Source organism: Theropithecus gelada, chromosome 10, assembly GCF_003255815.1.
Source record: "Theropithecus gelada isolate Dixy chromosome 10, Tgel_1.0, whole genome shotgun sequence".
NCBI classification, from domain to species: Eukaryota; Metazoa; Chordata; class Mammalia; order Primates; family Cercopithecidae; genus Theropithecus; species Theropithecus gelada.
Genome location: NC_037678.1, coordinates 27,769,236 through 27,792,033, shown reverse-complemented (window position 1 = coordinate 27,792,033; position 22,798 = coordinate 27,769,236). Strand labels below are relative to the sequence as shown.

Genomic DNA, 22,798 nt, shown 5'->3' with positions numbered 1-22,798 from the left:
TGCTCTTTTAAAAAAATATAAAATAAAGTGTATAACTTATTTCTCCTTGATAATTAAAAGATGAATGATCTGGTTTTGAAGACATTGAACTTTAAAGTAACAGACTCTAAGGCAAGATTATTGTATATCTAAATCATTGTGTAAATCCTGGATTTCATCTCATTACACCTGGGGCAGGAACTGTATATTCTATGTAGCCTTTTATTGCTAACATTTTTGCCTTACATTTTTTGTATTAAACACATAGGCACAGCTTCTTCAACCAAGCGGAGCACTTCTACAGGTAATAAAGAATCCAGTTCTACTAGAGAAAGATTACGTGAACGTACCCGATTAAACCAGAGCAAAAAACTACCTTCTGCAGGTCAGGGAGCTAATGACGTGGCATTGGCCAAACGTTCCCGCAGTCGAACTGCTACAGAATGTGACGTTCGTATGAGCAAGTCTAAATCAGACAATCAGATCAGTGACAGAGCTGCTTTGGAGGCCAAAGTGAAGGATCTTCTCACACTGGCAAAAACTAAAGACGTAGAAATTTTACATTTGAGAAATGAACTGCGAGACATGCGTGCCCAGCTGGGCATTAGTGAGGACCATTCTGAGGGTGATGAAAAATCTGAGAAGGAAACCATTATGGCTCACCAGCCGACTGATGTGGAGTCCACTTTATTGCAGTTGCAGGAACAGAATACTGCCATCCGTGAAGAACTCAACCAGCTGAAAAATGAAAACAGAATGTTAAAGGACAGGTTGAATGCATTGGGCTTTTCCCTAGAGCAGAGGTTAGACAATTCTGAAAAACTGTTTGGCTATCAGTCCCTGAGCCCAGAAATCACCCCTGGTAACCAGAGCGATGGAGGAGGAACTCTGACTTCTTCAGTGGAAGGCTCTGCCCCTGGCTCAGTGGAGGATCTCTTGAGTCAGGATGAAAATACACTAATGGACCATCAGCACAGTAACTCCATGGACAATCTAGACAGCGAGTGCAGTGAGGTCTACCAGCCCCTCACATCGAGTGATGATGCACTGGATGCACCATCCTCCTCAGAGTCGGAAGGCATCCCCAGCATAGAGCGCTCCCGGAAGGGGAGCAGCGGGAACGCCAGTGAAGTGTCGGTGGCTTGCCTGACTGAACGGATACACCAGATGGAAGAGAACCAACACAGTACAAGTGAGGAACTCCAGGCAACCCTGCAAGAGCTAGCTGATTTACAGCAGATTACCCAAGAACTGAATAGTGAAAACGAAAGGCTTGGAGAAGAGAAGGTTATTCTGATGGAGTCTTTATGTCAGCAGAGCGATAAGTTGGAACACTTTAGTCGACAGATTGAATACTTCCGCTCTCTTCTAGATGAGCATCACATTTCTTATGTCATAGATGAAGATGTAAAAAGTGGGCGCTATATGGAATTAGAGCAACGTTACATGGACCTCGCTGAGAATGCCCGTTTTGAACGGGAGCAGCTTCTTGGTGTCCAGCAGCATTTAAGCAATACTTTGAAAATGGCAGAACAGGACAACAAGGAAGCTCAAGAAATGATAGGAGCACTCAAAGAACGCAGTCACCATATGGAGCGAATTATTGAGTCTGAGCAGAAAGGAAAAGCAGCCTTGGCAGCCACGTTAGAGGAGTACAAAGCCACCGTGGCCAGTGACCAGATAGAGATGAATCGCCTGAAGGCCCAGCTGGAGAATGAAAAGCAGAAAGTAGCAGAGCTGTATTCTATCCATAACTCTGGAGACAAATCTGATATTCAGGACCTCCTGGAGAGTGTCAGGCTGGACAAAGAAAAAGCAGAGACTTTGGCTAGTAGCTTGCAGGAAGATCTGGCTCATACCCGAAATGATGCCAATCGATTACAGGATGCCATTGCTAAGGTATTGTTTAAATAAATTAAAATGTTCCGGACAGCATTAGGCAGCTGCCATGCACAGTATTTACTGAGAACCAGGGTCACTGGTTTGGTTTGGTGTGTTATTAGCTTTTTTATAAAGCTGATATTTTTAAAACTTGAGAATGGTTTCCTTTTATTGGAATACAGTGAAAAGTATTCTTAAGATAATGTCACTTTCTCTCACTTGTATTTTGTTTCTATTATCCTGCCTGTTAGAGGATGTGGCTGGTATTACAGCTAAAACCAGAATTTGTCCCTAGTTCTGAGTATGCCTATGGAGTGGGTTGTGAAATTTTACCTCCCCCTACCTCATCTCGAATCTGTTCTGGTGTACTATAGGTGGAGAGTCAGTATTCCAGTCTGTAGCATCAGCAGTGCATATTTCCTCTTCTCCTGCTATAGAAATAGTTTTTCAAATAGAAATCTGTTGAGAGTTAAAAAATATTTTTGGCATATAGAGGCTCCTGTTTCTCAGAGGCCTGTGATTTATTGCTGGCAGGGACCTTAGCGATTATCCGTCCAGCCCCTTGTTTTACATGCATGCAGCATAATAGTGAGGACTCAGTTGGAACTGCTACCCAGTGCCGCTGGCATTCTGGCCAGGGATCTGTACCCCATGTGGTTGCTGATGAACTGTTTATTTCCATGAGTTATCTAGTTATTCGAGCTTACATTTTATTTGTTTGTTATTTTAGTGCAATGATTTTTAAATAAATTTTAATATATCTTTGGCCAAAATGTAAATAATTTAGGTTTTAGGGTTTTTTTAGTGATCACTTTTAAAGTTACAGTTTAGGAGATTTGTATTATTTCTTGGCACATGTATGTTGAGAGGCTACTGTGAACTAATATAATACTTTTGTAAAAACACTATTTGAGCATTGTTTTTCCCTTTTTCAGTTTGATACTGCTACCGTCACAAATATGACACCATTTTTGTTAGGACAACATGTTATTCATCAAACGTACATGCTTTCAGTCCAAACTTTGGAGAAATGAAAATTTCCAGTCTCCTTGTAAATAATCTGATTAAGTTCAATGATACATCAATATAATTTCAGTCAGTGTTACAGCAACAGTTTATGTTTAAGCGTATTATATAAAATCTTACCATGGAGTGCTTTTTCATACTTTTTAACAGTTACTATACAGGTTGTTTTAGTTTATCCATAGTGCCTCACACTTAGTTCCCCTTAGAAACTGTGTGTACCTCAATTCTGGAACTTACCTTAGAACAACTCTTAACTTTTCTAAATCTGCATCATCAATTTTATATAGGTAGAGGATGAATACCGAGCCTTCCAAGAAGAAGCTAAGAAACAAATTGAAGATTTGAATATGACGTTAGAAAAATTAAGATCAGACCTGGATGAAAAAGAAACAGAAAGGAGTGACATGAAAGAAACCATCTTTGAACTTGAAGATGAAGTAGAACAACATCGTGCTGTGAAACTTCATGACAACCTCATTATTTCTGATTTAGAGAGTAAGTGATAAGAACTTTTCATTCTTTTTTATCTTACTCTTTTAAACATGTGGGGATAATTTGCATTTAGTAATAAAATAGGGCTAGGCACGGTGGCTCGTGCCTGTAATTCCAGCACTTTGAGAGTTCAACACTGAACCAGGCCGGGTGCAGTGGCTCACGCCTGTAATCCCAGCACCTTGGGAGGCCAAGGCAGGCAGATCACTTGAGTTCAGGAGTTTGAGACCAGCCTGGCCAACATGGTGAAACCCCGTATCTACTGAAAATACAAACATTAGCTGGGTGTGATGGCAGGTGCCTGTAATCCCAGCTACTTGGGAGGCTGAGGTGAGAGGATGGCTTGAACCCAGGAGGCGGAGGCTGCAGTGAGCTGAGATTGTGCCAGTGCATTCAAGCCTGGGCAACAGAGTGAGACTCTATCTCAAAACAGAAAAGAAGAAGTCACAGATTGATCCTGTGTCCATGGTAGCTGCCTGGCAATATCAGCATGATTGATGGGATATAACCAGAGCGAGAATGGATTATTTTTTGTCAGAGAGTAATGGGGTTCATAATCAATAATGGGACTCAAAGGTTATGAACCCATTGTTAAATGGGTAGGGCAGTGCCCAGAGTTGATCAGAACAAAATTGGTCTAATAACATTGAGAATAGCAGTTTGCCTGATCTCTAGAATAAAAATAACTTTGTAAAAATTGAATTATAATTTGTAATTTAAAAATAGGAAGATCATAGTAGTAGTTCTTTTCCTTGGTAGACTTCAGTGTTGCTTTTGAGTTGAAGACAGTAGATGGCAGTGTCTCTCACAGGAGGAACACTGAAGAGGAAGAAAACTGCCATTAGAGATTCGAGAGTCGAAGAGTAATGCTGCTTTCTTGTGTGACCACAAATCATGGTAGATGGCAGTTTTGCAAACTAGTCTTCACAACAAGAACTTAAGCACAAATTCCTTTGTTTCCAGGAAAAAAAAATACATTCTGTTTCAGAAGTAAAAATATAGACATGATTGTAAAGATTGTAAAGTTTAAATCAAATCCCTACAGACACTTTTAGTGCACTTTATTCTGTCTGAATATTTCCACTGGCTGCCACCTTCCCTTTTATTTAAAAGGATTTATTTATTTATAAGAGGTGACAATAATAAAAATGTAGTGCCAGGGGGCAGAAAAACACCTTTTAAAGAACACTGATTATGTGAATTCTGTGCCCATGAATGAAAAGGTCAATAAAGAGAAAAAGAGCAAAAGAATGAATGCAACTTGAGGATTTACGATCAGTCTAAGATGATCATGTAGCCTAAAATGTCACCTGAGAATCAGAATGCCAAATGTTAAAAGTGAACTGTCCTGAGATTTGCTGTCATTTGTCTTGTGTATATTATGTTTAATAATAAGTAGATGTGTCATATCCTTTGTGACAAGAAAAAGAAAACAAGTTTTAGCACATTTCAAGAGAAATTATGCTCCTAATATTTTTTGTTTGCTTGCCTGTTTTTTGTTGCTTGTTTACTTTTTTGAGATGGAGTTTCACTTTTCTTGCCCAGGCTGGAGTGCAATGGCACCATCTTGGCTCACTGCAGCCTCTGCCCTCTGGGTTCAAGCAATTCTCCTGCCTCAGCCTCCTGCGTAGCTGGGATTACAGGCACCTGCCACCACAGCCGGCTAATTTTTTATTTTTAGTAGAGACAGGGTTTCACCACGTTGGCCGGGCTGGTCTCGAACTCCTGACCTCAGGTGATCGGCAGATATTACAGGCCTGAGCCACCACTCCTGACTGCCTGTTTTGATTATGAAATATTTCTTGCATATAAATGGATACAATGTAAATGAAAGGTGTAACTCTTAGTGTTTTCAACATTAGAAATTTTTCAGCTTCTATCCTTACTCCTCATCTATGTACAAAACCCTGAATTTGTCTATGTGTGAGGTCTCAAGGAACCAAGTTCCCATGCTGATTCCAGAGCCATGCTTGCCTCCAGAGATAAGGATCAGGGCATTAGACTCGCCTACTCAGCTTGGTGTCTGCTTTACCTAAACCAGATTAGATGGCCTATTTGACCCTTAGTTTGCAGATTGAGTCTGAAGTAGCTTATATATGAGACAGGCTTTAAAGTTTAATCTTTTGCTTATGAAGTCATCTACCTTTGTTGTCTCAACACAAGACTAGCCTTTCTGTCTCTAAGAGGATGAAGATTATATCTTTTTTGTTTCCTTTACATCTTAAGCACTTAGAAAAAAGCCTGGTACAAAGTTGGTACATATGACACATTTGTAGAATTAAAGAGTAAATTTTGAACCTTTTTATTTCACAAGACCTGACTGTTACACAGTTTTGGGGCAATGAATGAGAGTAAGTTAACTACTGGCTACCAGAATTGCCGCTGCCACCAATGTTTTATCTCATTTATTTCTCATCCAGCTTTAGAAAATACAGCATTATTATTTATTTGTAATAATTATTATTTCACGGCCGGGCGCGGTGGCTCAAGCCTGTAATCCCAGCACTTTGGGAGGCCGAGACGGGCGGATCACGAGGTCAGGAGATCAAGACCATCCTGGCTAACACGGTGAAACCCCGTCTCTACTAAAAATACAAAAAACTAGCCGGGCGAGGTGGCGGGCGCCTGTAGTCCCAGCTACTCGGGAGGCTGAGGCAGGAGAATGGCGTGAACCCAGGAGGCGGAGCTTGCAGTGAGCTGAGATCCGGCCACTGCACTCCAGCCTGGGCGACAGAGCGAGACTCCGCCTCAAAAAAAAAAAAAAAAAAAAAAAAAAATTATTATTTCACATATAATTGTTATAAATATTCTAGGCTCTATGTTGTTAAAGTGAATTCGTGCCACTTAAAAATATCAGAATACTAGCCGGGTGCGGTGACTCATGCTTGTAATCCTAGCACTTTGGGAGGCCAAGGCAGGTGGATCATGAGGTCAGGAGTTCAAGACCAGCCTGGCCAAGATGGTGAAACCCCGTCTGTACCACAGAAAGCTGAGGCAGGAGAATCACTTGAACCCAGGGGGCAGAGGTTGCAGTGAGCTGAAATCACGCCACTGCACTCCAGCCTGGGCAACAGATTGAGACTATGTCTCAAAAAAAAAGAAAAAAAACCCCCAAAATATCAGAACACACACATATACCAACATCAAATGTAAAGCATAGTGGCAAAAAGATTTTCAAAGAGAAAGTTCTAGTGGAACAGGGATAGAGAAGGTTCTAGTGGAACAGGGATAAAGAAGATGATGAGCCATGTAAGAAAAAACATCAGCATACTCATACTTTCGGGTTTTGATTAAAAGCCAATAAATTATTAGCTAGAGGAAGAATTTTTTTATTACATGTGTGATTGCAAGCAAGTGTTCACTATGCCTGAGTTCCTGCTACTACTTATAAGGAATGGGAGAGAATGTTACTTACCCAGAAACACTAATGTCTATAGTTACTTTGTCCCTAATGATAAATTGTTAAGTTCTATCAATAGGATACTTACTAAAAAAAAGAAAAACCCTAGGTAATGATTTCAGCATTGCTTTTTATTACTGCTACCATCAGCTGGCACATTCATATATTTATTGCTTTTTTTTTTTTTTTTTTGCCGTCAGTAAGAAATTTACTTGTTTTAAAAAAATCCAAATGCTTGCATTGTCCAGAAAAATTTAACAGGTTTATTTATAATTATTATAAAGTTGAACTACTGAAACTTGTTCACTGAAACATTTTAACTTGCATTAATGCTTTACGCCTCTGCATTTATATTAAAAATTCACACACAAATGAAAATGGAAAAACCGCCAATACCTGATTTCTGTCCCCTATTTTTCCACTCGCAATCGTATACTTAGGTACCTTTTGACCCCATGGGAAAAAAATTATCTACTGTTCAGAACTACCAATAACAGGAAGAAGAGTTTTTTTTGTTTTTTTGTTTTTTTTGAGAATGAAATGTTTCTCATCATAGTGGATTCTTAAGCACGTTCTCCACGTATGCGGCATGCTAGCTGGATGTCTTTTGGCATAATTGTTACACGTTTGGCATGGATAGCACACAGGTTAGTGTCTTCAAAAAGGCCAACCAGATAGGGCTCACTTGCCTCCTGCAAAGCACCAATAGCTGCGCTCTGGAAGCGCGGATCTGTTTTAAAGTCCTGAGCAATTTGTCGCACCAGAGGCTGGAAGGGAAGTTTGCGAATCAGAAGTTCAGTGGACTTCTGATAACGTCTAATTTCACGGAGCGCCACAGTACCAGGCCTGTAACGATGAGGTTTCTTCACCCCTCCACTAGAGGGCGCACTCTTGCGAGCGGCTTTTGTAGCCAGTTGCTTCCTGGGTGCTTTACCACTGGTCGATTTGCAGGCAGTCTGCTTTGTACGAGCCATGGTGCAGAGACCTCCTTACTTACCCCCCTTCTCCTTTGGCTGGAGCTCGGTGAGCGAGAGGCGGCACTGGCGTTGGAGAGCGACGGCCTATTCCATTTTTAAGATACCATTATTACAACTACTGAGTCCGTGAGGTCATCACATGGCTTCTTCTGCCTTTGAAGTGTTTTTAGTCTAGTGGTGGAGACAGGTGTGTCAAGAGATGTGGTAATGTTGGCAGCGACATGGTACAAGGCTGCGTAAGACACAGTTGGAACACAGAGAACAGCCAGGGATCTACTGGGGTGGGGCTGTAGGTGAATCAGGGTAAAGGATTTGCCACCAGTGTGTAAGTACCCTTTCTTGCCCTTAACCAAAAAGTGATTCTTTCCTGAGCTGTCAAAGTAATCAGCCGTGAGCGATTTACTTAGTGGCAGCTATCAGCATAGCACCCTCCTAAGGCATTTCTCTCTTATGCTTGGATTTTAGAGTAGAACCTCCGAAGAGAAGGTGACTTCCCTTTATGTTTCTGGTTCCAGGGAGACTAGCCTGTGCTACACTTTCATCCTTGTATCCTCACTCTGTCTAGAATGGTACTTTGCATCTTATTGGTGTTCACTGAATGCTTTTAGAGTGAATGAAATTGTTCTAAGAAAATTCACATTATGGGATAAATAATTTGAGGAATTATTGATTTACTTTATAAATATATTCTTTATTTTTTAATAAGATTTGTATAGGATTAATTTAAACAGCAGCTACCCTGGGTATTATATTTTTTACTAATTTTGATTTTACTAATTCACTTCTGGAATTTATTCAGTGTGTAAGGAAAGATACGCTTATATAAATACTGCAGGTTAACAATGTTTATGATTAAAAGTTCATATTTTAGTCATAGTCAATATTGTTTTGACTGGTTATGTACCAACAAAGTGAATTTCTAACGGTTTTACTTTTTGTTTCAAAATTAAGATACTGTGGAAGGAAGTGATTTAGAAATTGTGATTTTTTAACTTGATATTTTCCAAAGAAAGTAATATTGGTTATTACTTGGATTGCACATTTTTTCTATTAAAGTTTTGTATTAAAATTTTTTTGTAGTCTTTGGACAGGATAACTTTTTTCAAATGTCATGTTTAAGTACCCCTTTTCTTTGTATTATTCCTCTGAACTTTGTTGTGAGAATAGATATTTAAACTTTGGTGATCTTTTCAGATACAGTTAAAAAACTCCAGGACCAAAAGCACGACATGGAAAGAGAAATAAAGACACTCCACAGAAGACTTCGGGTAGGATAAATCTTCATGTATTATCTTGTTAGAAAACAGTTTTCTGAAATTTGAGGTGTAGTCATTGACCATATTATCACTCATCTTAAGCTTTGGATACAGTGATAATACTGGCCCCATTGGGTTTTGGGCAGAAAGCAAATGCTGTCATTTCAGATTGGGATTGCTGCTAGATTTTGGGTAGAAGAATGTGCTATAGGTTGCGTATCCCTAACTAGACATTCTGAAATCTAAAATATTCCAAAATTTGTAACTCTTTGAATGATGGCGTGATGCTCAAAGGAAATGCTTATTGGAACATTTTGGGTTTCGGATTTTCAGATTTGGGATGCTTAGCTGTTAAGTATAGTGCAAATATTCCAAAATCCAAAAAATCTTAAATCTGAAATGCTTTTGGATAAGTGATACTCGACCTATAGAAATTTATGGTTAGTAATTTTAGAAAGATAGATTTGGGGAAAAAGTGTTCTATTTTATAAAGAAAAGTTATTAGCTTTTGATTATAAGGTGCCCCAAACTAGTCTGTTTTCATACATTTTGTGGCTGTGATCTGTCTTGCCAATAGCAATGCAGCCATGATGCAGGGAGTGGGGAGAAAGCTACTCAGTCGTTTGGGTCATACCACAGTTGCTCAGGCTGCTTTCATCGTGTAAGAAAATTGCTTTAGGGGTGAGGAGGGCGTGGGGCTCAGGCATGGCCCAGCTGTGGCTTTGAGGGAGGTGAGTCCCAGGGAGACTTCCCCACCCGGCCACACCCACATCCTCCATGACTGTGGGAAGCAACAGACCACGTAGTTCCTTACCGCTTCTTTGTATAATTTTGCCTGCCTATATTGAGTTTAGTGTTTTTCTTCTGGCTTCCTCTTCCTTTTCTTTTGATTTTTTTTTTTTCCTGTTAGGTTTTGATGTCAGGATATTTATAGTTTTTCACTGTATGGTTCACATACCATTATATACCTTCTTGTGCTTTTCAGAGGTAAAGATCCATACATTCTAGATGATGTTTATTTTCATAAGACCTGCTTTGAAACTTGCATGAAGAAGGGAAGCTTGACACTATTTTCATTAATATCTATTGAGCACTCTGAGTACTTGATGCCTCAGTAGGCAGATCAGCTGGAAAATCTTTTCCTTATTAAGAACAAGTTCACTAATAATAGTTGCATTGCCTGTTAGAAATAGATAATAGCAATTCTCTGTGATTAAGAAAATGAATCATCATTTGGAAGCATTAGTGTATTACAGCAATCCAATCATAAACAAATTTTATTGCTTTTAAATAAATCTTGATTGCTCTCTTTTGGAAATAAAAAGTTAGTTTTTTAATATAGGAAGAATCTGCGGAATGGCGACAGTTTCAGGCTGATCTTCAGACTGCAGTAGTCATTGCAAATGACATTAAATCTGAAGCCCAAGAGGAGATTGGTGATCTAAAGCGCCGGTTACATGAGGCTCAAGAAAAAAATGAGAAACTCACAAAAGAATTGGAGGAAATAAAGTCACGCAAGTATGTTCTGAGAAACCAGTTGTGTACTTCTGTTTCGGTAGAGAACATTTAAATCCCAATTTTTGATGTGGTACTATGGAAAAAATGGGGAGTTTGATACTTACTGAGTTTGGATCTGATGGAAGTTACTCAGCTTTTCTGGGCGTCATTTTATGGCACATGTGAACTAGTACAGTCTATGTGGATCTTTCAGAGTTGTCAGTATCAGTGATCCACAACTCTGAAGGGAGTGAGGATGGTCTCTCACATGATTCTCCTTTCCCCCAGCCCCACAGTCCAGCCCTGTTAGTTTTCTTTAGATTGTAGCCTCATGACTAAGGATGTGGACTCTGGAGACAGATATTCTTGGCTCGTGTCCAGCTCTGCCTCTTACTAGCTGTAATCTTGGTTAGGAATCTTGACTTCCCTGAGCCTCAGTTTTCTCATCTTTAAAATGATGAGTGAATGTTTAGGATTCAAGTGAATGTTAGGATATTGGAAAACTTGTTATTTACCATTGGTGAGTTTGACAGCTTCCCATAAAGTGTCTTTAAAATGACACAATACTACCTGCTTTACAGTGTTGTCATAAGGATTAAATAATATAATGCCTGCCAAGTGCTCAGGGCAATAGTCAGTATACTTTAGCTAGTATTTTTGGAGACCCAAGTAAAGAATGTAAAGTGAGTTTCTCTCTGTCACTCACTTGAGGAATTTTCACTTGTTTTATCTTATAATCAAATGAATCTCCACAGTAGTTTTTTTTCCCCCATGTAACATAGACATCATTGGAAACTGATGAAAATTATTAGATGAAATGACATTTGTGACATGCGCTGAGATCCACAGTGAAATACCATCTAAGAGTGGGGGATAGTATTTTTGTGTTTGAGGTTATTACTAAGAATTTGATTATTCCTTAGTTTGAGTAATTATTAAGTAGGCGTAGGAAGAAATTTAGAAAACTAACAGTATATCTTTAAAAAATGGTCTTATTATTGCCTTGCTCTAGTGAATGGCTCAGAGAAAAGTATTGCTAAGCATTTTTCATTGGATTCCTTAAGCAGAACATGGAATGAGACAGATTATTATTTCTCTACTAGTATAAAACATGTATTACATTACTTTTTTCTTTGTATTATTAAATGAGTAACGTATCAGAAATGCTTCATTCTATAGTTATCCTGAGTGAATGAAATTCTACTGTTAAAGTTTCATTCCTTTGGATCTCAAAAATTCATAAGACTTTGAGACACATGTTTTTAAAACGCCTTCTGAAAGAGGTAGCATCTTGTAGGGCAGTGGTTCTCAGAGTAAGGCCTGCAGATTCCTGGATGTCCCTAAGGCCCTTTAGGGAGTCTGTGAGGTCAAACTGTCTTCATAATACCATCACATTGTTTGCCCTTTTCACTGTGTTGACTTCTAAACTGTTAGAGAAAAGCAAGTATAAACTGTTGATGAACCGGGATCTTGGCAATAAATTGCACTTATAGTCATTATACTCTTCACCACCACATACTTGCAATTTTTTTTTTTTAAATGCAGGTTTCACTTAAAGATGTCCTTGGTAAAACCGTAAAGTATGAATTTTACTACATCCCTATCCTTGAGTATGCTCTTTAGCATTCTGTACAAAATGGGAAGTACAGAAAAAGCACTTCTGCTTTATCTGCTGTATACTCAAGACTATACTGAAGAGTGAGGTCACATTGAGGAAAGTGCTGTGATTAGTTTGAGCTGCTTTCTTTTTTCATTGAATGCCATTTTTTTACTTGAGAATGACAGACAAACTGTGGATGATTCAGACTTTGGTTTTATTTGGTGGATATTTTGTGAAAACAATTAAGACAGCCTATCACTTAAAGGAAAACAACGGACAGTATTCACTGCCAGTGATAAAATGTGGGCTTTCAAGTGAATGTTAGGATTTTGGAAAACTTGTTATTTACCATTGGTGAGTTTGACAGCTTCCCATAAAGTGTCTTCTGATGAGATCATTGCGACTTAAAAAAAAATGTGTAATGACAGCATTTAGAAAATCTGTAAGTAAAACAATATTTTCCTTACAGCCAGTCTATGATGTTAAACAAGATTGACGAGTGGATTTTAATGGACAGAATAGGAAAAGTTCACTTATATGGTTTCAGATTCCACATTGGAGCTAACTTTTAAGTTACTACTTGTTGCATTTTAGTGCAGTTATCAAATAAGAACAGCTACGGTTATCTAAAAGGGCTATTAAAATCTTCCCTTTTCCACCTACCTTATCTATATGTAAGACTTGCTTTTTTTCATATTAAAATAGGTTGAATACAGAGGAAATGAGAGTTTAGCTGTGTTCTCTTAAGCCAGACATTAAAGAGATGATTTAAAAATGCAAAGCACTGTTACTCTTCTTACTAATTTTTTTTGTTTTGTTTTGGAAAAAATAGTTATTTTTCATAAAAATATATTAATAAGCCCTGTATTTATTTTAGTTTTAGATGAATTAAATATTTTTATATATTCTTAGTTTTAATGTAATGGAAGACAGCTCTTATAAACAAAAGGTTTTTGGAGTCCTTACTCATTTTTAGGAGTAGAAAGGGGCTCTAAGACCAAAAAGTTTGATAATCACTGTTATAGATTCTTTATTAAAAGTTCTAGTCAGCCGGGTGCAGTGGCTGACACCTGCAGTCCCAGCACTTTGGGAAGCCTAAGTGAGCAGATCACCTGAGGTCGGGAGTTTGAGACCAGCCTGACCAACATGGAGAAACCCCGTCTCTACTAAAAATACAAAATTAGCCGGGCGTGGTGGCGCATACCTGTAATCCCAGCTACTCAGGAGGCTGAGGCAGGAGAATCGCTTGAACCCAGGAGGCGGAGGTTGTGGTGATCTGAGATCACGTCATTGCACTCCAGCCTGGGCAACAAGAGCAAGACTCCATCTCAAAAAAAGAAAAGGAAGTTCTAATCATGACAGCTAAATGACCTTAAGATCTTGTAGTACATCTTGAGGCAGAATACTGTCAGAAGGCCAAATGGCCACCAAAGATGAATTTTTCCTAAGGACTGGCTTAATTTTTATTCACATACTTGATAGTTATATGACATGTACAAGCTCTGCAATTGTAATCTCATTCCAGATGAAAGAATTCTGTGTTAGTCAGTGTAGTGAATTCAGAATGGGCCAGAAATGAAATGGAATTGATTTTTTCAGATGACTCAGGATGCATCACCCTGAGCTTCTAGGGGACTCATGTTACTAATATGGGTCTAGGCTTTTTTTTTTTTTTCTTTGTAGAATTCTATTTGAAGACTACACCACTTGCCTTGTTCTTATTTTTATTTTTTTAAAGAGTGTGGGCTTTGGTTTCATTTTTTTGTATTTCCATGTCTAAGCATAACATACTAGCTAGAGCCAGTATAAATTAATATTATACCACTATAAATTAATATTATACAGTATCATGTACTGGTGAACCTCCGGACTCCTGAGAAGGGCCTTCTCGGCAGCACAGGACCTGGAGAGTCTCAGCTCTGAGCCAGTCTACCTCCTATTTTACTGCTAATTGATTACTGATGTCCTTACCTTACACTTACTCAGATGAAAATGGAATTTGATGGTTGTTTAACTTACTTAGGATAACCTGATATAAAAATTTCAGTATCATTTCCTGGTATTTACCAAGCAAATGAGAACATTAGACCAGGTAATCTACTAAGCTCAACTGATACAATTTTTTTAAACTGATAGTTTTTAATGCTTTTCAGCTGGGAGGGGAAAATGTATATGTTCTAGTACCTGTGTAAAAATGCTCTGATTTCAATATTATTTTCAGGCAAGAGGAGGAGCGAGGCCGGGTATACAACTACATGAATGCCGTTGAGAGAGATTTGGCAGCCTTAAGGCAGGGAATGGGACTGAGTAGAAGGTCCTCGACTTCCTCAGAGCCAACTCCTACAGTAAAAACCCTCATCAAGTCCTTTGACAGTGCATCTCAAGGTAATTAATTTCTCCTGCATTGTGCCAACTGCATGTGGTTGTGTTTACTTACCTTATATTCTCTGGTTTAATTTGATATTCTTTACTGTCTTACTCTTAGTCCCATTAACTTTCATATAGTATTAATGCACTAGACTTAACAGAAGGTGATATTTAATAGGTTTGAGATCTCTTCAGCTTCAGAGGTGTTAGTCTCAGACAGAATCCTTAATCCCATGCAGAGATGTGTCTTCTCACCCTCGTTGGATCACACACATTCCTGTTACTTTAAGTATGTTCTCTATGCCTAAGAACTTCCAGATGTATAACTTTAGCTCTTCCCTTCCTCTGAACTCCTCAGTCATGTCTATCCAGATGCCTACTTGACATGAACCCTCAGGTGTCTCCTGGACATCTAACGTCCAAAAAGCAAACTCTTGTCTGCTGTCTTCACCTTCTCCCCGTGCATAAATGGCAGCATCACTCCACCCAGTTACTTAAGCCAAAAGTCTGGGGATCTTCCTTAAATTCTTGTTCTTTCTTACTGCTACATCTAGTCTATTACTAGCAAATCCTGTTGATACAGCCTACATCATGGATGTCTTTGCTTTGTCTTCTCTCCATCTCTAGCGGCACAAGCTTTAGTTCAAGCCACCATCAACCACTAATTTCAGTAACCTCCAAATTAAATCTCCCTTTTTCATCCCATGATAGAAAGATCTTTTCTTGTTTAAAATCCTTTAGTTGCTTATTAGAGTTGAAACAAAATTCAGATACCCAAATGCCTCCATGGTCTGACCCCTGCCTATTCTTTGCCTCAGTTGAACCACTCTTCCCCCACTCACTATAGTCCTACACGGCATTTTAGGTTCTGAATCAAGCCGGGCTTTCTTTCATACAAGCTCTAGAAGGCTTACTCTCCCCACTTTCAAATGACTGACTTGTTTTCATCTAACTTCCTCAGCCCTGGGAAAGGAAAAGGGATGTGGTGTTTTCAAACAATTAATTGTAATATGTCCTAAAGCTCAAATTTTTGTCTAGAAATTCTTTAAACTTTATTAATAGGCTACTAGAATCTGTGTTCTGTGATTATACACAAATGAGTTCTCATTGACTTAAAAGCACAGCAAAAGTCACATGTATAGTCCTACACACTGTTGGTATAGACATTCTGGAGGACTGTTAGGCAATACCTTCCAGTTTAAAATGCCATGTTCATAGACTCTGAAGTTGTTATACTTAGTACTGGCACAAGTATTATGTATAAAGATAGTATTATGTATAAAAAAACTCTGTATATGTATACATATACAGTATGTATACCATTGTTTGGAAAAATGGAAGACCTAGAAATCGCTTAAATGCCTATTAAAAGAATTAAGACAATTATGACCAATTAATACAGTAAAATACTATGCATATTTCAGTAAGGATGACAGATCTCAAAGTACTGATGTTGAAACATGTCTGTGATCCTTTATTCAAGTGTGCCACCTGAGCAATCACTTTGTGCACTGCAATCCTTTATAGTAAGTTGCAGGCCAGTACATATATAGAGATATATGTATATATCTATATATACCTCTGTGTGTGTGTGTATATGTGTATAATGTGGGTGGTCTTGTTTTTTTAAGGTACGTAGATAGCTAAGTGTATTTGCATTTAAAGTGTAAGAAAGATGTACCCAGAACTGTTGTTAGTGGCTACCTCTGGTTAATATGATGGGGTAAGATGAAAGGAGAACTTTAAAATATGCTTTGAGCTGACAAGTGCCTGTAGTTCCAACTACTTAGGAGGCCCAGGCAGTAGCATGCTATCACTGCACCTGCTGATAGCCACTGTACCCTAGCCTGGACAACAGAGCAAGACTCTGTCTCTGAAGAATAAAATATATATATGTTTTGAAAATCAAAATGATAACGGAATGTCTACATTAAATTAAAATTATACACCTATTCAAAATGTTAATAAAGCATGCTTTAATGCACAAAACTGCTTCATACTAAAGTTTTTTAAAAGCCTTATATGTTATTTTATAATAAAATATATGTAAATGACCCAGCAATTCCACTCCTAATTATGCATTCAAAAGAACTGAAAATAGATAATCAGACAAATACAGTCCCTGACTTAACGATGCTTTAACTTTTGATTTTTTGACTTTACAATAGTGCCAGTAATACACATTCAGTACAGCTTTCAGTAAATTACATGAGATATTCAACACAGCCTATTTAGTATAAAATAGGCTTCATGTTAGATGATTTTACCTAACTGTAGGCTAATGTAAATGTTCTGATCTTGTTTAAGGTAGGCTAGGTTAAGCTGAGATGTTTGGGAGGTTAGGTGTATCAAATGCGTTTTTGACTTGCTTATGATGGTTTTATCAGGACATAACTCCATCATAAATTGAGAAACATCTGTGCTTGTACATCAATGTTCATAGTAGTTCTGCTCACAATAGCTAATGGATAGAAGCAACCCAGGTATCCATGCATTCAATGAATGGATAAACAAAATGTGGTATATTCATACAATGGAATACTGTTCAGCCACAAGAAGGAATGAAGTAGTAATACATACTTTAACATGGATGAATCTTTACAACATTATGTTAATTGAAGGAAGCCAGATACAACAGGTCACATATTGTAAGATTCCGTTTATGCTAAATATTCACACTACGTCAATCCATAGAGACAGAAAGCAGATTGCCAGAGGCTGGCGGGACAGTGGGTAGGAAGTGACTGTTAGGATACTAGGTTTTCTTTTTGGAATGATGAAAATGTTTTGGAACTAGGTAGAGATGATGGTTGCATAATATTGTGAATGTACTAAATGCCACTGAACTGTACATTTTTAAATGGTTAACTTTATGTTTTGTGACTGTTATCTCAATAAAGAATACATCTAAAGATACCAATTCTAAATATAAGTAAATAGATTTGTGTTTATATTGGCCGCATTAAAAAAGTCCATAGTGATCTGCTTCATCTTGCCACACTGTGTGATAGGCCTGAGTCATTCTGTATCCCATTTTTAATTTAATTCAGCATCAAATGAAGAATCATTTTTGCAGCCTTTACCAGAATCTGTGCTATGCTCAACTGTCTAGAAATTAATAAATTCTAAAAACATAAACTACTTTTCAGCAGTTTATTCTAGAGAGAGAGAGACTGATATGCCAACAAGTGATTCCACATCCCTGCGTTAAATACAAATCAGAAAATATATGTGACATGATGGACTCTGCAGGAGGAATTGAGGAAAGACAAGCAGGAGTTCCTCATTCTTTTGTTTAATATGCAACTATTCAACATCCTTTACCTGCCAGGCTTCTTACCTGATATAGTTATGTAAATACTCCTCTTGGGTTTTAATACTTGAATTTCATTGCTTTATGGAGCATTTTAGCTACATAATTAAGTAACAGAAATGAAATGACTGCCATAACATGGGTTAGAAATAAGCATGACTACTCTACGGATGCAAATAATTCACCTGATGGGAGGAAAAGCAGCTGTGTGCTAAGACACAGCTACAAGTGTTCAGCAGAGGCTAGACATCAGCCAAGACAGTGTCCAGGGGGGTTTGAGAGTGTTTGGTAATCAGGCGAGTCCTTAAGTGGAGACTAGTTAAGCTTCCACTGTACAGTGACGTTATTTCCCTTTTTGTTTGTTGTTTTTGTAGTACCAAACCCTGCTGCAGCTGCAATTCCTCGAACGCCCCTGAGCCCAAGTCCTATGAAAACCCCTCCTGCAGCAGCTGTGTCCCCTATGCAGGTGAGTGCCTGGAACCACAGGAGGCTCTTATGGCCTCAGGATCTGAAAGTTGAGGCCTTTTCTTCACACTCATTTACACCTATATTCGTTGGGTAAATGACTACCTCAGCAGGGATGTATCTAGAATTTGTTTCCTAAAATACTGTAAATATCTTTGAGATAAATTATGTAAGTGTAAATTGTGTTATTCTGATAGACTCTAATAATGATAGCTAACAACAGTTGAACACTTGCTTTGTATTCTACACTGTTCTGAATGCTTTATAATGTTAGCTCATTTAATCCTTACAACTCTTGGGTATTAAGTGCTGTTCTTATCTGTATTTTTCACATGTGGTAACTGAGGCCCAGAAAGGTTAAGTAACTTGCCGAGGTTCAGCAATTAAGTGGTAGAGCTGGGGTTTAGAGCTAGGCTGTCTGGATTCAGTGGCTTTAGTCACTACACTAAGACACAGAAGTGTCTGTGAGTAGAATATGTGGTTGCCATGTCTCAGCCTTTACTGCATAGCAAATCACTTCAGAACTTAGTGGCTTGAAAGAACAATTTTATTAGTTTTTACATTTCTCTGAGTTGACTAGGCAATTCTTTGCTGGCTTTCCTGGGCTCATTCCTGCAGTTGAATTCACAGGGAGGATGGGATAGGGCCTGGGCTCAGCAGGATTCCTAGGCTGCTTTCTCCATGTGATTTGTCTTCTCAGGCTCCTTCACAACATGGTATCTCCAGCTCCAGGAGACTGAAAATGGAAGTTAGCAAAGCCTCTGAAGACCTAAGCTTGGAACTTGGACAGTGACTCTTCTGTCCTGCTATTTTAATCCAAGCAAGTCACAGGGCAGCTGCGATTCAGAGTGGAAGGGGTGCACAAGGCATGAATTCAGAGAAGTGTGATTAATGAGGGCTGTTTTGTAACAGGTCCAGCACAGGTCATTATTGATACATTAGAAACAAGTTTCAAAAGTTGTTCCTCTGTGCCATTGGGGAATGCAGATGAGAAGCGGGGCAGAGGGCTTTTCGGTAGCGCTCAAGAGGCCCCTCATTGTGCATTTTATTCAGCCGCTTTTGGACAGTATAGCTGAGGTGGAGTATTTCCTCATAGGTGAGAGTAGCCAAAGGAAACATGGCCTAACCCCCATTATCCTGTGATACAGTGTAGCCCCGGCTGCACCTCTTCCCTAAAATAATGGTGCTGGGGAGCATTTTCATTTCCAGTTGAGACATTTGTACTGTGTTTACTAGCGTGCTCCTTTTGCATTTATATTGTTGTGAGTTAGTGGCTTTGCATTTGCATGTATATACAAGATGTTATGTCTTTTTTTTTTTTTTTCCTGAGATGGGGTCTCACTCTGTCACCCAGGTTGGAGTGTAGTGGCACGATCTTGGCTCACTGCACAACCTCTGCCTCTCAGGCCCAACCAGTACTCCCACCTCAGCCTCCCAAGTAGCTGGTACCACAGGCCTGTACCACCCATACCTGGCTGTTTTCTGTGTTTTTGGTAAAGACAGGGTTCTGCCATGTTGCCCAGGCTGGTCTTGAGCTCCTGAGCTCAGGCAATCCACCTGCCTGGTCCTCCCAAAGTGCTGGGATTGCAGGCATGAGCCACCACGCCTGGCATTATGTCATAATTTAAAAAGAAGGGAAGGGAATACCGTATTCCACCAATTTCATGAATTTTTTTTTTTTTTTTGAGACGGAGTCTCACTCGGTTGCCCAAACTGGAGTGAAGTAGCATAATTTTGGCTCACTGCAACCTCCACCTCCTGGGTTCCAGTGATTCTCGTGCCTCAGCCTCCAAGTAGCCGAGATTACAGGTGTGCACCACCACACCCAGCTAATTTTTGTATTTTTGGTAGAACAGGGTTTTAACCATGTTGGCCAGGCTGGTCTCAAATTCCTGACCTCAAGCAATGTGCCCACCTCAGCCTTCCAAAGTGCTGGGATTACAGGCGTGAGCCACCGTGCCCAGCTGATTTAATGCTTTTTTATGTGCTCCCTATTAATCAAACTTCATCTAAAATTCTGAAGTAACAGATAAAAGCAACATAAAGATGCCAAATGTAATAAACTTCAAATAAGAGGAACTTTATTTAAGTGGTGTTTGTCAGTTGATGTTTAATGTACAAGGTGTCACTTTGTAAATCTTTGTAAAGTTAGGAGGTGAAAAATATTTCTATAAGTTGCAAAAAACTAATACTTAGGAGCTACATTCAGTAGCTTTTTAGTACATGATTAGTTAGTACGGTGCTTCTCAAACCTAATTGTATATAAAAATCATGTGGAGAGTTTTTAAGCACATAAAATTCCCAGACCTCATCCTGGTAAACCAGAATCTCTGGGGACTGGGGCCCAAGATTGGAATTGTTAGTTTTTCAGAACTCCCTAGGTAGGAATTCTACTCCTAGCTATGTGGGAGTAATAGGCTGGATTATTCTGCCATCACAAACAACTATTAATAGATGGACAAAATATAGGAAGCAATTATTTTCAGACATTGTACATAACTGTGGTCCCTGAACAAAAATTTTAAAATGAGGTAAGTCCTACTGTGGCTCACAATATTTTCCTGGAGGCAATTTCCAGATGGTGGTGCAGGGAAGATGAACCTACATGGAGCAGGGAAGAGAAAAACAATTGGATCTGAGTAGACACAAATCAACATTCGAGGAGAATGAGACTGCTTGAATTTGCAGGGCAGATACTTGGAGGAGGGAGCTGCATAGAGAAAGGAGTATAGAAATCTGCATAGGCATCCCTTTGAGTCTTTGTCTGAATACCAATCTGTACCTGCATTGGGTGAAACCGCACAAGGCTGGGCAAGAATAATTTTCCGGAAACAATTTCCAGGAACAGGGAGCTATCCGGCAAACACTTCTGGTAGTTTACCTAGGGCAGGAAATCATTTGAGTTCCCACCAGCCGCTGTGGAGACACCTCTTTGAATAGATGGCATTCAGTATAGACTCCTAAAGGACCACCCCTGAAAGTATCATAGAACTAAATAGCCTCAGAGTAAATACTATTCTAGGTCTGCCCTAAAAGATCTTTAAAAATAAGATGCAGAAGGACCAAGGAGGTCCCTAAGTAGCTGTAGTAGGCAGCCTCTAAAATGTTCCCCAGTGATCCCCAATTGGTGGTAGTTGCTCCTTGTGCAATTTGCTCTTGTTGAGTGTTGGCTGCAGCTCGTGATTTGCTTCCAGTGAATATGGCAAAGCAAAAGAAGTGGTAGGATAAGGTTATCACTTCTAAAATACAGTTATAAAAAGCTTTGCTTCTGCCTTGAATGCTCCTCTTGCTATCACTTAGAGCCAGTTACTCTGGGGAAACCCAGTTCCCATGTTGTGAGCCAGCCCTGCGGAGGGGCCCACATTAGGAAGTGTAGGAACAGATCTCCTGAAGCTTGCCAGCAGCCATGTAGATGAGCTTGGAAGCAGATCTTCCTCCAGTCGATCCTCAAGATAACTGTAGCCCTGCTGACAACTTAATTGCCTCCTCGTGCTAGACTTTGAGCCAGAGACACTCTGCTAAGCTTTCTGACCCACAGAAACTATGAGATCATAAATGGATTGTTTTAAGCCACAAAAGATTTGGAATAATTTGTCATGCAGCATAGATAGCTAATACAGTAGCGTACTTATTTGCCAAAGTAATAATTTTTAAAGGAACACAGCAAAATATAGTTAGTGTAAAATACATAATCTGGCATGCAATAAAAAATTACTAGGCAATGAAGAAGCAGGAAAATGTCACCTGTAACCAGGGGAGAAATCAGTCAATAGATGCAGACTTAGAACGGATAGAAATGCTAGGATTAGCATGCAGTGATGTAAATATGATCTCTGTGCTTGAGTATGTGAAGGGAAGCATGCACAGATGAAGAGAGAAGTGAAAGATATGAAAAAGAATAGAAGAAGGCCAGGTGCGGTGGCTCACGCCTGTAATCCCAGCATTTTGGGAGGCTGAGGCAGGCGGATCACCTGAGGTCAGGAGTTGAAGACCAGCCTGGCCAACATGGCGAAACCCCGTCTCTACTAAAACTACAAAAAAAATTAGCCAGGCACGGTGGTCTGTGCCTGTAATCCCAGCTACTCAGGAGACTGAGGCAGGAGAATCGCTTGAACCCAGGAGGCAGAGGATGCAGTGAGCTGAGATTGTGCCATTGCACTCCAGCCTGGGTGACAGAGCAGGACTCCGTCTCAAAAACAAACAAAAAAAACGAATAGAGAAAAAGATCAGTATATTTGAGGACATAGCAGTAGAATCTTCCATAATGAGTAGCAGAGAGGAAAAAGGACTGGGGAAAAGAATGAACAGAGCCCCTGACTTGTGGGATTAAATTAAGTGGTCCTACATACCTGAAATTGGAGCCCAAGAAAAAAAGGCAAGTCAGGGGGCAGAGTAGGAAGTGTGTCTGAAGAAAACATTTGCAGAAATAGGCCAGGCGCAGTGGCTCACGCCTGTAATTCCAGCACTTTGGGAGGCCGATGTGGGCAGATCACCCGAGCTCAGGAGTTTGAAACCAGCCTGGGAAACACGGTGAAACCCCGTCTC

At 39.4% G+C, this 22,798-nt stretch overlaps 1 protein-coding gene across 6 annotated transcripts in view; it reads left to right on the top strand.

Annotated features, from left to right (window-relative positions):
• SPECC1L (sperm antigen with calponin homology and coiled-coil domains 1 like) overlaps window positions 1-22,798 on the top strand; it is a 147,349-nt gene that overhangs the window by 52,195 nt on the left and 72,356 nt on the right. For 4 of the 6 annotated variants that reach the window (XM_025400632.1, XM_025400630.1, XM_025400629.1 and 1 more), the window contains 6 exons: window positions 248-1,878; window positions 3,174-3,381; window positions 8,950-9,023; window positions 10,354-10,529; window positions 14,330-14,493; window positions 18,163-18,254. In XM_025400632.1, the coding sequence (XP_025256417.1) occupies window positions 248-1,878; window positions 3,174-3,381; window positions 8,950-9,023; window positions 10,354-10,529; window positions 14,330-14,493; window positions 18,163-18,254 (2,345 nt within the window). Of the gene's footprint in view, window positions 1-247; window positions 1,879-3,173; window positions 3,382-8,949; window positions 9,024-10,353; window positions 10,530-14,329; window positions 14,494-18,162; window positions 18,255-21,871; window positions 22,167-22,798 lie in introns of those variants that run through there. The other 2 variants (XM_025400633.1, XM_025400634.1) reach the window with 2 other exon arrangements.